We start from the raw sequence: 18,198 nt of genomic DNA, 5'->3' as shown, positions 1-18,198 counted from the left end.
TACAATATGTACTGCAAGGAAGACCCAGTCCATTGTTATGAAGACTCCTGCCCTGTTTGCTTCTCCTGCTCCAGACAGTTCAGACAGGTTTAAGACTCTTAAAACAGACTCAATCCTTCCCTACATCTGGCCCTGATTAAATCCCCTAGACAACTCCCACTATCGGATGGCAGAGCAACATTTAGCTCGGAGAAGAGCAATCACTATTCGCATTCAGCCCTCTTCCTTCCTGCTATCTTACATCAGTCTCATTTGTCCTTCTCCTTCTCCCATTCTTGGCTTTTCTCTTCATCTGCTGTCTATTCAACCCCTCCTCTATCTCCTTTGCTCTATCACACTCTTACACAAAAGCGCACCCTTTTTGCTGTGTTTATCCTCCCTTTCTTTTCTCCCTCTCTCTGCCAATGTCCTTTTTTTTTTTTACTTTTTTCTGCATTCCCCGCCAATGCCCTTGTGCCCTCTCTCTCTTTCATCTCTGCCTGTTTTGCTCACTCTTTTTCTATCTATCTCACTGTCCCCATCTCTCTCTTCACTTCCCTTATTATTTCTATTCACTCCCTTCATTTTTTCTCTCTCCTTCCCTTTCTCTAACCCCCCCCCACCACCACCACCTCCTCCCTTTCTCAAGCAGTCTGTGACTGTAATGTTGCTGAAGAGAACACAGTGTGTCAGCCTGAATCAGACAGATGAGCTGGGAGCGGAGTAAGAGGCTGAGAGCACGGCATTAATCCACACACACACACACACACACACTTTATTTTCTGCCCGAGGGGCTGTTCTGAACGGACAACGAACAGTGATATACACACACACATCCCACAAACACATACACACTCACAGTGTTCCAATAAATGACCACATGGCCAGCATGAGACAAAACACTGAGGCTATGATACAATCCTGATACAAGCTTCAAGATAAAATATTTAGACAAAATAAAAATGAAAAACCCTACCAACAGCATTTTCATGGAATATATGATGCAACATCAAAATAAAAGCAATATAATAAAGCATTAAACTAAATATTTGAATTTTTGGCATTTTGTTGAACCATGGTCAGCTTAATTTCCAGTGACATATTGTTCTTTATATAAATAAGAATGTGTAAGGATAAATGAGAGACTGAGAGAGAGAATAAGATTGAATTTGTAATATAACAATATGTCAATAATATTAAAGTCTAACAATCAACATTTATATTCTCTTCGTAAACTATAGCTTAAATAAAAAGTCTTCCCAGCAAAGAGGACTGGTTAAGACAATTATCATGACGCAACAGCAGTATATGTAATATTATAGTTACTAAGTTACTAAGGAAATCTTCACCCTTTTTTGGATCCGTTTTACACAGTGAAATGTAAGATAAAGATCTGCAGGGACTTATTATGCATGTTGTAAGTATGATGTTTGCACAACCTGCAATAAGGTCCGACCGTTTTTCAAAAATTCTAAAATGAAAACATGTGTCAACTAAAGATCAGTTGATTCTCACCTAAATGACACGCTAGCAGTTTAGCCTTGTTCAAGACCTCTGAATCAATGCCCATGTCTCAGATTTGTTCAGGGATTTCAAATGAAACAAAATGGCATTTCATTCAGATAATCAGGCTACTAGCATGCGACTTCTGATTTGTTGTTGTGGGGGCCTTGCTACTGTGAGGCAGTTTTATCTTTTAAATGCAGCAAACACTTCCCCCCCAGTTGGTTTGGTGCTGTCAATTCTGACTTTGGCCACATCCATTACATAAAAAATTATATTTTCCCCCATGTTTAAACAGTAGTTTGAATTTTGAATAAAAAGTGACAGCCTTAACCGTCTCGCTGCTCAACTACGCACATACATACAAAAGAGTGAAAATATGGTCACATGCTATTTAACATCACGTGTTTCATTATCTTGTGTCATGAAATTTGATGCAACAATATTTTTGTCTGTTGCCAGCAGCAGCAGCATAGCCGTTCATTAACACAAGACCCCTGCAGTGCCTCTGTACCTCACTTAAACACACACGCAGTGGCGGAGAGGCCACATATTGTGATTCCCTACTGTGAGCCTTCAGTGGACATGTCTTTTTTATACTTTATATTAAAGGGTCTGGGCTGTCCACTTCCCCATAAGAGTTTTGTCTTGTGTTTGACAGTAGGAATGAGAGGAAGACTGCAGAGCAGTCAAGACTGGAAGACAAATGTATTCAAGGCTCAGCAAGTCTTAAACAGTCCACTACATGTAGGCAGTGAGGAAAGGAAGAAGAACAAGGAGAGACTGACGCACATTCTTTTTGGATTAAAAATACTTGGGGGTTTTTATGATGCAAGACAACAATTTTATCTCATTTTCTTTCACATTCCACTCAGCCTCGTGCTTGTGTATCTGCTCTTTGCAAGATTCAGGCCTGCAGGGGTGAACACAGCTCTCCAGGCGGGAGACTTGCTTGCACTTTGTGGAAGCATGTGACCGACACGTCTGTGCCCCCTGATTAGCCAGGGCTACAATGCAACCTTATTTAAAAATACACAGTGGAATTCCAGGAGAGCAGTGAAATCTGAGAGCCATGAATTATAAATACAACAAGAGGAGGAAAGAAAGACGCCCACAGACACTCTCAATGTGTGTGACTTGATGATTGTGAGTTTGTAGCTACCACTAAAGTTACACATTGCCAATGTCTCTCTACACATACAAAGAAATGAGCCAGCCAACATAAAACATATACTCCATCCAAAATGAGAGTGGGTCTGCCAAACATACAAACACACTATATCCAAACCTGGCTCTGCAGCAACACTCCACGGACAGGAGCAATTTGAGAGGGTTATGGCATCATCTCTCCAAGTGTGAAATGTGTAAAACGTTGCCATTGCCAGCCACAGAATTAAAGTAAGAAATCTGAGAAAGAACAAACTTCTCGACTTTGAAAAGTTCCGTGCCATAAGGAGATATCTAGCAGCACAGTAGAGAACACCTTCTGTTAAAACATGATGGCTGGTAGAAAAGTACAGCTCAGGGGATGTTTTTCAATCTATCACTATTAGTCTATTGGTCTATTTCTGTACCATTAACTCGTTTAGTGATAACCATTTGTCTAAAACCACACATTTAAACTATAAAAAACTTTTTAAAAACCACCAAAAGTAACAGTTTAACATCGATCAGCCCCAACTCCAAACTGATCCGCTCAGTTTCAGTCGTCATTGTTTGCAGTAGTCTACCCCAACAAAGAAGAAACTCAACACAGTGGAACATAGACAGCCCTCCACCAAGTAGAGTTTTGTCGGTGTAATCGCAGACACCAATGCACAAGTATAAATGCTCACAACGGCACGTAACCGACTGTAAAGGATATGTGGCGAAAGAAAATTAAAATTAAAATTAAATTGTTGTCACCATAAATCCCCAAAATATTTTTAATCTAAAAAGTGTGTGTCAGTCTCTCCTTGCTCTTCTTCTTTTCCTCACTACCCAGATGTAGTGGACTGTTTAAGACTTTCGGGCTGTAATACCTCTATAGTTAAGGTTTGGTCAGGTTTGGGCACAAAATGGCTTGGTTAGGTTTAGGGAAAGATTGTGTATTGGGTTAAAAGAAATACTTTAGGTAAAGAAACGTGGTCATGGTTGAACAAAAACAACGCTGACTGTCGGTAGGAAACGGGAAGCTGTTTTCCTCGGGAAATAATCACTTGGGTGTCAAAGCGTTCACAAAGAATCCCACATGTATCAGCCCTGTATCACCCTGTATAACCATCTCCCTACTTTCCAAGCCCTCATAAAGAGCTTAAAACTGATGAATAGTAAAGGCAGCAGCAGTGCAGCACGGTGAGCAGAGCCCCAGCCTGTGGAAACAGGCCTCAGTGTGGATGACAGGCCTAACGAGCTAAATATAGCCTTCTGGGTTATCTCCTCTGTGGGCGCAGCGAGTCCGTTGTTGCTTCACATTATTTACGTGTCTGTGCGTGCACCCTCTCTCTCTTTCTTTCATTTCACGCCCCCCCACACAAACACATCACTATCTCTTTCTCTTGCACTCTGTGTTGCATACTCTCTTTTTTCTCTCTCCCTCTCTCTCCATTTCATCCCCTCACAGCATCTTTTTTTCACCCTCCATCTCTCCTCTCTGCAATTCTGTCCCCTGGTATCTCTCTCATTCCTTTTCAGCATTTTTTCACTCTCTCTCTTACCCTCTGTATCTCTCTCCAGCCTCTATCACTCTCTCCCTCTCCTCTTTTATTCTCTTTATCTCTGCCTCCCTTTGTATTCTTCCCTCCCTCCCTCAGCAGCTCCATGTTTTTTTCTGTCTGACACTCTCTGAGCCTTTTTTCTCTCAAGCTATCTTTCCCTTTGAGCCTCTCTTTCACTCCCCTCCCTCTCGTTTTCTCTCCCTCTTTCCCTCCCTCTCATTTCTGAGCCATGCCTATGATGTAGCATAGCACGATGTTAGCCATCCACTACACCACAGTGAGCCCCAGTTCAAATAATAGAGCCTGGCGTGCCAACCGTCTGTGATGCTAACCTAGATGGATATGTCATCTCTGTATCTGCAGTTCCCTCACCTTCTACCTTAGGGAACTGTTAAAGCCTATTGTTGAATTTAAACATTTGGCAGAAGATACTCTTGTGCTATTTCTCTCCCTCGTTAGGTTATGAATGGTGCAGTGGTCACAAAGGCTGTGACATTTAATATGCACAAAGTTCAATCAAATGTCATCCATTGCCCCCGTCTAAGGAAAGACGGGGAATTGCATCTATGCTGGCACACCACCCCTTCTATTGTATGTGATTGGGTGGTGAGGATTTGCAATGGAGAGGGTGAATGTTTGTCTGGGATGTTTGTTCCACACAGTAATTCTGTGAAACCACAGCTAAAATGGGGAGTGTCTGAGATTAGGAAAGTGGGTGTTTTGGAGACATCTGTGGTTTTCAAAGGATTTTTCTTTGTGTGTGTTCTGCACTATATCATATTTATGTGCAGTTTCTTCTTGTACTTTTTTTAACCACTTTGATAAGCATAGTGACGATAATTTTATAAAATGAGGTCAGTTTGACAAGTCATTCTGGTTTTAAAGGACCAATTGAGGGTCTGTGTGTGGGTAATTTAGGATCCTAAACAAAACCTCAACAAGTTTTTGGCTTTACAATTGTATTTGTTATTATGCACAACATGATTTATTCAAAGTTGCATTGTGTTTATGCAACTGCCAGAAAATGCAATAACTTCAAAATGTAGTAAAAACAACCCTCTATTGGGTTGAGGATGTGACAAGGAGATTATGTTGTAACGTAAGTGTAAGTATACAGAATGACTACAACATGTCTCCTGGTGAGGAACACTGTGTACACGCCTTGTTTCACTTTTGTGATAAAGCTATTGAAATCGCTATCTTGCACATGAAAAATAATAATAATAATAATAATAAAATAGTAAAACAAAGCAGCACAAGCAGAGAAGAGTCATAAAGTCAACAAACTGACTCAGTACTGTTACACAGCAAGATCAACCTAAGGTTTATTAGCTAACATTAGCCACCATATGTTCCTGGTTATACCAGACCAAGTAAGGTTGTAGCAGATAAAAAACTGTGTATTGAATTGAGCAAGGGTGCTGATGAGTGCAGTGACACCTTGTAAGAGAAAGAAAGTGGTATTTCTTACTTCAAAAGTTACCTAGTCTCGCTTTAACTAATGGAAGTATAACTACTACAATGTACTACTATAATGGACAATGGTATTCTCAGTTTTGTTCATTACATAGTAATCTCATTTGGATACATTTCTACATGTCATTTGGACAGGTTTGATATTATTAGGCACAGTGCTAGTTATAACCAGATTTAGAATTAGGATAGGTTGGGGCCTGAGGACTAAAGTCCTTTAATGGAAGGTCCTCATAAGAACAGAAGAACAAGGATGTGTGTGTGTGTAAGTGCAGAATGAATAAATGTGTATGCCGTATCTCGTGTGTGTTTGTGTGTGTTTTTATCTGTTTATCTTCTGCCTGTCTGTCTGTCTGTGTGCTTCTATATCCATTTGTCTGTTTACCTGTCTGCCGGCTTGCTTTTCTCACACACAGTCTATTTGTTATTTGTCAGTCTATCTGTCCTTGTCTTTCTCTTTCTCTCTCTGTCTATCCATCTGTGTGTCTATCTAGCTTACGGCCCTGATCCTGCCTGCTCTCCCAGGTTTATGAAATGCGAGCAGCTTAGCAGATGGTGCATATCGTATTCTGGTCGGCTCTGTGTGGGTTTTGTACCACAGACGAAGGCTTACGATACATGTGAGCCTTTAGTCGCACAGACACACCGACACAGAGGGAGCTCAGGCTGTTAGCGCACGAGAGAGAGAAAACAGAGAGAGGAAAAAGAGACAGACAAACAGACTGAGCAAGATAAAGGGTCTCAGGGAGGAAGAAAATGGGGACAGACACATAAAGGAGTATGTTTTAGACAGAGGTATAAGTGAGCAAGATAATAGTGAGAAACACAGAAAGAAAACATATCATGCTGGTCACACTGATATTGTTGATTACACCTAAGCCTAGATTACATGTTACATGTTGTCATTTCAAAATTATTTTATGTATAATCTGTTTGTGGGTGTACAATATGTCCACCTCCTTGGTATTATTTTCTGTTATACAAACAGCGTTTTGATGTAAACAAAGTGAGAAAATAGTTTCAAGCAGAGAAGTCACAGATAGAAAGAAAGGGAAAGAAATCTTGAGAAAGAATGAGAGGAACACAGGAAAATCAACAGAGAAGTGGAGAGAAAACAGAACTTTTATTCCTGAATGACAAAGTTTAAACACTAAACAGCATCAATCCAGCTAATCAAAAGCATAGATACAACTCCCCTGATTGTAATTCCTATATAAGAAACTATCAGACTCGTTTCAGAGTTTCTGAGGGGCCCAGTCAGACTAACAAATCACCATACAGCTCTGGTAAAGGTCTGATTGAACTCACCATGATGTAGTGCCTCTGCATCTCAGTCTTCTCACTGGCCAGCTTCTCACACTCCAGCTTCAGGCTGCACAAGGGTGAAAAAGGACACACACACGCACACAAACACGGATTAGTGTATTTGCATCCACTGAAATAAATTATAATTTCCACAGGACTCAGACATTGCAGCGGTCAAACATAGTTTAAAGCCGTGTAAGGATTCCAAAAATAATTTTTAGGCACATGGTCGGGCTACCTATTACTGCTGAAAGTGACGCTGAAAAATATCACCTTCATGGTAGCAACTGCCAGCAGGGTGTGTTGTATCCACCACTGCAATTCATCACACCTCCGTGTGTGGGAATGTGTCTAGTTATATACGTCAGGTGTGTGTCAAAGAATCACATTTCAGCCCAGATTTGGTTAGGGTAAGTACTTTCAAACATGTTTCAAATACATTGCATTCGTCAGTAATGGATGAAATAAAGACAAAACCTTGCAAATGCAAGCTTCTAAATCTCCTCTAGTTATTCAGGAAAAGCCTTATTATGGGTTAGTTACATTAATAACATGTATCTGTTCTGGACAGTATGAAAGGTTAAGTAGGAGGTGGGAAAGAGTGTAATAGTTTTCCAGCCACTTTTTCAGGCCAATATTCAGAAAAGGTGAACAAGAGTTTGATATTGACAGACAGGTAAGCCAAAAGGTTTATTATGATAAAAAGCTATTGTGTCATGCTGATAATTAAATATTAATGTTAATGGTGCACATGAACAGTTATTTGAAGATGTTTGCATCTTTGTGAGTGTGTGTGTCATTGGGATCCACCAGTCCAATGCCAAGCAGTAAAGTGGTGTCGTTTTATCGCAGTAGGCTGTTCAGGCTGCTCACTGAGGTGTGAGCAAGAGGCTGGATGTTTTAACCTACGATGGTTTAACTCTCTGAGCCAAGGTCACTTCTGGTCAGCGATATGATAATGTGACTATCAGTGACTTCCAGCAGGTGGGGGTGGGGGGTGGGGGGGATGGGTGGCTTAATTGCATTACATTTGACTTGATATGTTGGAAACTATAATTTCAGTTATCCACCACTTCAGTTATACTGTAACAGAGTGTAATGACAAGTGAAATTAGAAGAAATAATGGAAGAATTTTAAGACAAGATAAATATAGTTGTTTAATTTTATTAATATTATAGGATAAAATGGAAATCTCTGCACTATAAAAGATACTGAATGTAAAAAGGACATTTGGGGTACACTGACAAAGTGAATGAAGCTATGATCCGCTATTTTAAATGTACTTATTACAAAGAAGGTGATGTATTGAATTGATGATGATGAGTTAGAGGTGTGTGTGAAACTTTGAGGTGATTGAGACTAGATTCAGTATGAAGGGCTGCAACCTACAATCAGTCTCCATTAATTTGTACATTCAGTGTGGTAATAAAGATTAAAGGACAGCACTTGCAAGCTGTCATATTATCTTTACTGGTTCGTATATTCAAGGATTCAACACCCACTTCCACTGAACTGAATTATGTGTTGTTATTATAATTATACATTTAGTGTAGAATATACAATATTAAAAAATAAACTGTGCAAGATTCTGCACACCATTTATACCAATTCTTCTGGATTAGGAAAAATTTTACTGTTAACCATTGAAGTTTATGGCGTGACTTTATATTCCTAAATAAAATAGTGGCTGTTTCTGTATTTGTACTCATGCATGTCTGTATACTGCATGCGTGTGTGCAATATAATATTTGTGTGTGTACCTGTGATACTGCGCCTGGAGGAACTGGAATTCCTCCTTGATACGGTCCAGGGTTTCCAGGACTGTGAACTTGAAAGACTGGCCAGGCTGCAATGGGACCTGCATAGGAAAAAGAGAAAGAGGTGGAGAGAAAGAAAGGATTACATATGGATTCTGAGGTGTGTGTGTGTGTGTGTGTGTGTGTGTTCCTGCTCAAGAGAAGAGATTGTATGCATTGTGCCTGTAATGTATTTGTGTAGGCACATGTGCACCTGCATGCGCCATACATTTGAGTTTGTATGTGTATGAGCCTGTGCACGTGCAGGCATGTGTGTGGGCACGTGCGTGCGTGCGCGCGTGTGTGTCAGGGAGCAACCCAAAGGGAGAAAAAAGCCAAGATGAAAGTGAGAGGGAAGGTCACTTCCTCTTCCCACACATCATAAAGCAGTGTCCTCTCTCTCTCTGTTCTCCTCCTCCTCTAATGACTCTGCCCCCATCCTTTCTTCCTCTCCCTCTCCTCCACATTAGCATCCTCTCCACTCTGCCAGGTTGCTAATGTATTCCAGCCTACAAAGAGCTGAGAAGGGAGGAAACGTCAAATGAATAACTTATAGGGAATCACGGCACCGTCTCTCACCTGCTAAAAGCTAAAGAAGGCCCAACAAAACAAGCACCTCCCTGGGGTCTAACCGCCGCCCACCGCACCACCACCACCCCCATCAGCCCTCCACGTCTGTGTAAAGCGCTTTCAACATCCGCCCTCCCCCTTATAGCCTTTGTGAAGTTTTAGAAAGTTTTTTGATGCTGTAGGTGTTTTATGTTTGGGGATGGAGCTGAGTTTGTAGTTAGGAAAAGCTACAGTAAAATGTTTTATTTGATATTGTTGATTCTCGGAGGGGAATTATGTAAGATGACACCATCGTTTTTGTATTCTTCGCCCTTTTTCTCTCAATTTGGATTGGCTGTTTTTCCCTGCAAAGTGGGACTCCCGCTGTTAGCCTGGAGAGGATGCAGACTGCCAGGTGTCTGCTACTTCTTTTCTGTCAATGATCAGCCTCAACAGGAGTATTGAGGTTCACACTGTCCCGCCTAGATGCCACCATCCCCTGCACAAGCACTCAAAAGGACAGTGGCATCCCACCTTGCAAATGCTGCCCACTGCATTGATTAGTGCACCCAGCCAAACCAGAAGCACCACAAATGGGGACTGAACCCTGATTTCTGGACTAGGAAAGATCTCTACAGGAGGAGTACTCTCTACCGTACCCTTAACAAGACTGTTAAACACAAACATCACTTACAGGATAGGCCCCAATAGTTACACAGACAGACACACACTTCCCTATCCCACCCCTTTCAAGCTCCAGTTTTTACTATACAAGTTCTTACAAGGACGAGACCCCCCTTTAGCATGATTTTATTACAACCTACGATTTGGAATGGCTAAGGCTCAGTGACATCAGTTCTTTCGCTGAGTGTTGCCCCTCCAACTCCCCCCGACTTTATGGTGATGGAGGTGGCGTTGCTGCGGCTCCTAAAAAGCCTTTGCGCTCAGCTGTCGTCTCATCTCTAAGGTGCTGATGTTCAAAGTCAATTGTGACATGTCTAATGTATTGTTATTTATTGTCCCTCTAAACTCAATAGGAGCTTCTCATCTGATTTCTCTGATATTATTTAATTTTTTATCTAAACAATACAAAAACATACAAAATCGTATTTGTTGGAGATTTTAATATCCATGTGGATGACCGCACTAATTGCTTTGCTTCTGAATTTTAACTGCGTATAATTTATTAATCAAAAAAGAGAGACTCCTTTTTTTTTTATCTCACAACTACAAAACACCACTGATCGACTTGCAAACCCAGCTTCTTCAACCGTTTCGACCCCTTACCTCATATAATACTACTCCAAATAACAGCTCACCCACATTGTTGAATGAATTTACCCTTTTTGTTACAGTTAAATCTGGAACAAAACATTACTCTTGGACCATGGCCAGTTTTAAAGGGTATTAGTCCAAACCTTAGGCATTTAGCAGGGAATATAAAAGCACCTGCAAGAAGTCTTGGTGTTGTGTTTGATCAAAATCTGAATTCTGAACATCACATTAAGAGGTCTTTCTTTCTGCATCCCAGAAATATTGCCAAAATTACTCCAGTATTGCCTATGAACAATAAGCAAGCTTTTATCTCTTCCCGTCTGGATTAATGTAACTTCTTAATTTCTTGTTAAAGTGACCTCAACTGGTTTAGAATACGGCAGCCAGGTTTTGACAAACACTAAACAAAAATAGCACATTACCTATTCATTTCATTTGTGTTTTAATTTTGTTTTGTTTGTTATACTGCTTTTATTGTTAAGTAGTCTTCATGCACTATCATGCATTTTTATTAACTGTGAAGCACTTTGAAACTGCTGTTTTGTAAAGTGCTATATAAATTAAGCTTACTTACTTACTGATCCCTACAGTGGCGGGTGAGTGATTTTTTCCTCTTTGCCACTCAGACTACAACAATTTTTTCAGCCTAATTACAAACTGATGCAGCAAGAAAAGAAAACTGAGCTAATTTAACCTTGTTCATATATTACAGGATTTTTCCTTTCACTATGTTTTGGTTGATATGGAGGTACTCAATTTTACAATTTCATAACCTCTTACCTCTTTTTTATTTTATATATTTGATAATGTGGATCACTGATTCTACTTATTGTATTTGGTTGATTACTGACTCTAATTGATTGTATTTTTGTTATTTCTTTGCACTACATTACCCTGTGCTGCTATGCCAACTTGGATTTCCCCCATGGGGGATTAATAAAGGAACATCTTATCTTGTGATACTATCGACCTTTAATCCAGAACCTAAAGTCACAAACCATATGAAGTGTGTCTTTTTACTTTAATATATAATTTTATTTAGCTACCCAAGCCAAATATGAATCCATCCATTCACGTATGTGTTCATCTGTTCACATATCTATCCATCCATCTAATCATCCATCCATCCAAACTGAGTAGCAGAGTGCAGTCGCTACAGTGCAGCTGGGTGGCTATCGGCCCACAGCTACGGCTAAAAGATTGGTGGTTTCAGTGGCGGGGCTTCATTAGTCTAGACAAGCACAATTCAATTAGATTTCAATTAGTACAATGGTGGAGGTCAGAGACGCGGTGGGTTCCCCAGTAATTAATCCACGGAGCCGAGCTGAGCTAAACTGAGCTGAGGCAGGCATAGCAGGGCCATCTAGATGGCTGGATGGGCACAATGCACGCAAACCCTCTGGGTGTGTGGGGGTGGGTGGGGGGTGGGTAGGATGGATGGGATGGATGGGATGGGGGGTGTCTGCCAACAGATCCCCACTGACCTTGATTCACACCACACACACTCAGTGGGGGGAGAGGGAGGGGTGGGAGGGATAGATAGTGATCTGGCACACGCAGACACACACACCCCCACGTAGCCATGAGCGTGCTGAAAGACACACATACAAACAAAACACACACAACTGCACATGCAGATTTACATCTGATGTACACACAAGCACACGGACAACACAAGGAGAGAGGGAGAGCAGGGATGGAGGGATGGATTGACAAGGTGGAAAAAGGTGGAAGAGAGAGAGATAGATACTCATCTGACAGACAGAGGGATGAATGGAGGGAGTGATAGACTAGTCTGACATCCTTACAGAGGAATGAAAGAACGAGCAGAGAGACATGATGAAAGAGCGGCGTTGCTGCTGACTGAGAGAGATAGCCAACCATTCATCCGTCTGACACCAAGGGGATGGGAAGAAGACGAAAGAGAAAGAGAGAAAGAGAGAGAGAGAGAGAGAGAGAGAGAGAGAGAAAGCCATGCTGTCTTTGCTGTAGTCAACACAGCCTCGTCGCTCTACCCTGTGCACTGTCCATCGGTCTGTGGTAATACTGCTCCCACCATCTGCTGCCATGAACACACAGACACATACTCATGCGGATGCACACAGACAAAGTGCTGCTGGCTGGTTACATCAGCAGCACTAAGTCATATAACAAAGCCCATAGTCACAGATCGGGATTATACAAGAGGTCTGCGAGTGACAACCATCAGTGTTAACATGGCATCCTCTGTAGTGTGCTGATTTGAAAGATTTGAATTTCTTTCATCTGTTGGACAAAAAACTCCAAAATGTCTTACTTTTGATTTGCCAGTTGCACCTTTCTGAGTGAGTTTCATGGACCCTGGAGCAATAAAATTTCTTATGAGCAAAAAGGAAATGAAAAATACACACATACACACACACATACACAAAAAGTTATAAAAGGTCCTCGGGCAAAAGGAGATATATTCCCTGCCTGTGCTGAGCTCTGCCTGTCTGCCTGCTAAAGAGACACGAATGGAGAGCTGGTATCAAAACAGTTCATGCTTATTAGTAATAATAAGAAACTTGCTCAAGGACTCCTCAGCAGGTAAACATAATACAAAGCTATAAGTTATATGAGGGGATAAATGCATAAACGCATCCTTCTGCAGTGTTAACAAAGATGGAGGCATCATCAAGTCATGCCGTATGTACACCAGAACAAACATTTGTTGTTGGAGTGTGCGTGCGTGTTTGGTCTCTCCTGTATTGCGACAGATGGCAGCCCAGACTGTTAGGGGTTCAATAGCGCATCACGAAGGGCCAAAAAACAGCCTACCGCTTGTGTTTGTGAGTATATATGTGTGTGCGAGCACCGTAGCAGCCAGCATAGGGGATGCTGAAACCCAAAACTGATCCGGTTAATCTAGGAGGGGGAGGTGGAGGCGGAAGGGTCACTCACACACACACACACACACAGACACCATGTGGAACAGCAGTCAATCACAATTTGGTCAAGCTGGCACAGGCAAGCAGAGAATTAGGAAGGATTATCTATGGGGAGGAGGAGTGGTGTGTGAAGCCTATTGCGCTGTATCACATAACAGGACAGGGTTGGGACCCACTGGCCGTCACCATCACCTGTCTGTCAGTGTCTGTCTGTATATTCAATTGCCTGTCAGTTTGTCACAAGTTTGAATGTATCAGTTGAAAAAATAGTATTAGTGATGTGATAACATGCAAACACATTGATATGATAAAAGGATAAAATGAGACTACGATAGCCAAAAAAAAAAAAAAAAAAATCAGCCAATGCCATCACCAGAATCCTTTGTGGCTTTTATAAACCATCATGCAAATTTTAACCGAATTTCAATAAAATCTCCAAAACAGAAATGCCAAGTGAATTTTCATTGCACCAGTTCGGCAGTCAGTGTTATTAAAACCGTTGCTGAAGAAGACAGCGCAACAAAATTATGAATAAAATTAGCAGCAGTCAAACCTGAAAAGTGAAAAATGACGGAAATAGGGAATTTCTGTTTATTTTGTGTATTAATTTGAGGAACGTTCCAGTCTCCTCATCGCTCTCCACAGATCTGATGTTTTTGTCTGACGATTTTTTTCCAGTCTCTTCAGTGGATGCTTGCGTCACTTGTCCATATTTAGACTGTGTTAGACACGCAGAATAAAAATTAGCATAAAATTAGATATTCAGATATTTGGGGGGATTTATTGCAAGACTGTTGAATTATCCTATATTATTTTACACCTATTATAGCTAGGTGTGCCAAATGAACTGGAGTTTATAAAAGCTAACACCAATACCTTTGTGATAAGATAATATCAGATTTGCCACAAACACACCCCCCCCACACACACACACAATTTTTTATATTAGGTCAGTCCAGGTTTCAGTCTCTCTTTCTGTCTGCCTGTCACATGGAAGTGTTCTGTTCAAGCAGCTGTCTGTTTTTCCACCACTGGCAGCGGCTGCATGAGAGAGACAGCAACTGTGAAACAGATGCAGGTCTGGGAGTGATTGGGAAAGAAATGACTCTGTCTGCTTGTCTTCTCTGTCTATCTGTGTAGCCTCTGGCACACTTTCCACCAATACATGAGCATTCACACGGTATAAGCAGGCATGCCTATGCGTGGATGCATTCATTCGAACCAAACACCTACAAACAAAACATTTTCTCTTTCTTGTGCCCTTACTCTTATCGCTGTCTCATTCCTCCCTCGCTTTTCGCTCCTTTCGTTCTTTACCTCTCCTCCTTAGCCCCTTTGTTCTTCCTTTCGCCTGTGTGTCTCAGAGACATGCACAGACACATTCAGATAGCACATGAAATAATAACTGGCTGGTGAAATATTTAGGAAAAGGGCACATGAATAGATGAGATGTACCAAGTGTGGCAGAGGAGTGTCAGTGCCCCTTGTGTATATGTTTGTGTGTGTGTGTGCCTGCTGAAGTGAGCAGCAATGAACATAAGCAACAGCTCATTGGTTTGGACTGTGTGTGGATGAAAGACTGAAGACGAGCTGCAGGGAAGAAAGTAACTTGCATATCAGCCATGTTTTTATGGCGCCCTCACATTTTCCTCTTTCTGACAGTTTTGCCTGCATTTCCGCAGCGCACTCCAAAGTTTTGATTAGACAGAGCCACACTGCCAGTTTCTCAACAACAGAAGCTCATTTAGAGTTGGTGGCCCTCTCGTTGTGCTGAGACCCAGTGAATCTTTACCACTCACTCATTCTACTAGCTAGCCAGTCAGTCATTCAGTTTGACAGTCAATTAACAAGCCAACGCCCGCACAGCTAGCCAACCAGTCTGTAAACCAAAAATAAAACATTCAGTCAATCAGCAAGCCAGTCAGTCCACCAGTTCACCAGTCCGCCTGTCAGTCATTCATTCAGAGAGCTAGTCAGTTAATGCTGCAGCTCACCAGTCAGCCACTAAGCCAGCGGTGGATTACAAATGAGGGAAAGATTGGCAGCCAAAAGAGTCTCTGGACTCCATCCAAGCCTCACTCTGATCATTTCTTTTAATGACAAAGAAGAGAACACAGGATTTAAGGATATAAAATGGCCCGTTTTTTTTAATCAGAGAGCAGACTTAATCTGGGTGGCTGCTGATGTCTGCTAGAAGTTGTTGGTTGCTTGTATGACTTTTTGCTTGTTCCGTGGGGCGTCTCACTGCAGCTGTATTGTTTTTACTTGACTTTTTGCCATTTTATGGGGTTGCCGTTGAAAGGCTGAATTAAATTAAATGTAAACAAGATGAGGAGATGAGGACAAAGGAAAGCAGGGGAGAATGTCATCTGTGGGAGGTGACAGAAATCCGCTGTGCTGTTTACCGTACATGTCTTTCATTACAGCCACAAATGTTGGGGAAAAACAAACTGCCTGACACAGCTAGTTGCCAAAAAAAAAAAATAGGTCTAGCGGGCGAGAAAGCAAACAGCGCCCGGTTGCATATCCAAAAATCTCTATATATACACATTAGCAAGCGCTTACACAATTCAACACGCACTAATAATTAGTTAGTTCTGCAGCTATAAAATTAACTCACAAATTCCATCTCATGTACATAACACAAACACACACACACATGGAAATCCAAATTTAAGACACACACAAAAATACTCTCATAGTGGCTCTGCCCTCATTAATGGAGCATATGTGATTGCTGTGGCCACATATTTGGCATTAGTTTGTTTACTTGGCCGTAAAAATAAAGTGTTACCCTACGCATGGCCAAAGGAGAAGGAAGCCCTCCCTATACAGACTCTCTCTCATACACACACACACGATTATATTTAGGTTGCAAACAGTTACTTAGATTGTGCCACCTGTGTTCTCATCCCTTCTTCCCTTTTTTCTCTTTGTCCCCGAACGCAGACTCACACTCCCGATAATTATTCGACAGATGCTTTATTGTCATGACATTCCCAAAGCAGAAAGTGACTGAATGACGTTCATGCATGATGTAATAATACTGATCAGAGAAGATCTGATTATGTATCCACTGTGTTTTGTCAAGTAACACTGTTGTAATTGAGGGGCAACAATCCACACTTTAAACAACTTCACTGAAACAAAGTCCAACTTTCCCTCTCTTTCTCTTTTACACTCGCTCTATTCTCTCGTCATACGTTTGCAGAATAAAATCTCGTCTAATCTTCGTCCTCTAGACTACAGCCGCCACAACTCCTAGGGCTGGGGAAAATATTCTCATATCAGCTGGTAATTCTTAAAATTAGTAAATGTTGTAGGCTATATTCCCTAATGTGCCATTTTAACAGTTTCTTGAATAACTTCTGTTCAGAGATTGTTTACTGTAACCAGCTACCTAATGACATTGGCAAAATACTTCTATATCAATTTACATGCAGAATAGGTTTTACTATATGATCGTATGTATTATTTTAATTTAAACACAGGCAAATACATTTTATGTTGCCTTTTAGTTTATGGTTTGTCATTTAAAATGTGTGCTTCCACGGTAGCTGTCATTGTTGTATGGCGTCATTCAGCTGCTTCTCAGTGAAGTCGGGGTACATACTTTTCACAAGTAAGAACTCCGGCAAATGGCTTTCCATGATACTTTTTCTAGTTAGTGTGAAATTTTCGAGTTGCCTGAAACTCTGCATTAGGCAAACGTGCCAATATTACATCAGAAACCTGCACAAAAGGTGTTCGTGTTTGTAAGGGTGTTAACACTTACATGAATATATGTGTACAATGATGTAAAATACGTGTGAGTCTTACATCTTATCAGCCTAGAAGTTATAGACATCTTTCTTAACCATGAAAACACAGTAACCCCCCCCCCTTCTCTCTGGAGTGTGGCAGCCAATCAAGGGCTTGTACATTCACAGCAACAGTCGAGGTCGGCTGGAGCATTATTTATTGTTATTGTTGTTGGCACAAAGTGCACACACACAAACCACCACCACTCTTTCCACTTCTTCTCCCAGATCCAAAGACACACACATTTAAACAGCTGAACGCACACACACAAGCCCTTTTACAGGAGAACAAGGACAAATACAAACACATTCATGGCACACACACACCAAGACATACATACACTTACACACAAGGACATTTAACACTTAAGAGCAACCACACACACGTATACAGAACTAACACAACAAACAAGGCAACACATATTGTTAATACAGAAATGTATACACTCACAAAGCACTAAAGAGACACGGACACATTAACACTTTAAACCAAAAACACACATTAACACACCTCACACATATCCACACACACACACGTTCACGCAGTTCTGATAACGCTTGCCACAAAAATCCAGTGGAACCAATTACAGCTCCGCTCGCCTGGCAAATCAGCCTTCAGTTTTTAACCTTTTCCTGCCAAAGAGCGAGGAGAACAAAGTCTGACTTCTTCTCTGGAACGAAAACAATAACACTGCTCGAGCCTTGGGTGTACTTTTCATCTATTTCTACTTTCCTTATCGTTTCCAAAGGGACACAGAAGGGTTGAAAAGAGCGGGATTCAAGGCAGCTCTGTCCTCTCTGGCTGTCTGGGCAGAGCCAAGCCTGTTTGCTGAGAAGTCACTTAAGTCAGAGGTTCTCAAACTTTTTCAAGTCAAGGACCCCTAAACTGACACAAATTCGACCACGGACCCC

At 41.3% G+C, this 18,198-nt stretch overlaps 1 protein-coding gene across 3 annotated transcripts in view; it reads right to left on the bottom strand.

The window, feature by feature from the left end:
* The window catches only part of tle2b (TLE family member 2, transcriptional corepressor b), an 85,886-nt gene that overhangs the window by 59,553 nt on the left and 8,135 nt on the right, over positions 1-18,198 (bottom strand). For all 3 annotated transcript variants that reach the window (XM_038716008.1, XM_038716005.1, XM_038716006.1), the window contains 2 exons: positions 8,718-8,815; positions 6,960-7,023 (listed from right to left, as the gene is read on the bottom strand). In XM_038716008.1, the coding sequence (XP_038571936.1) occupies positions 6,960-6,980 (21 nt within the window). In that variant the 5' untranslated portion in view covers positions 6,981-7,023; positions 8,718-8,815. The remainder of the gene's footprint in view (positions 1-6,959; positions 7,024-8,717; positions 8,816-18,198) is intronic.

The sequence above is a fragment of the Micropterus salmoides genome, unplaced genomic scaffold (assembly GCF_014851395.1).
Source record: "Micropterus salmoides isolate LMB-PRFRI ecotype aquatic unplaced genomic scaffold, ASM1485139v1 Ms_hic_scaffold_13, whole genome shotgun sequence".
NCBI lineage: Eukaryota > Metazoa > Chordata > Actinopteri > Centrarchiformes > Centrarchidae > Micropterus > Micropterus salmoides.
Note: the sequence above shows the minus strand (reverse complement) of the source record. Positions and strands in the feature narration are given on the sequence as shown.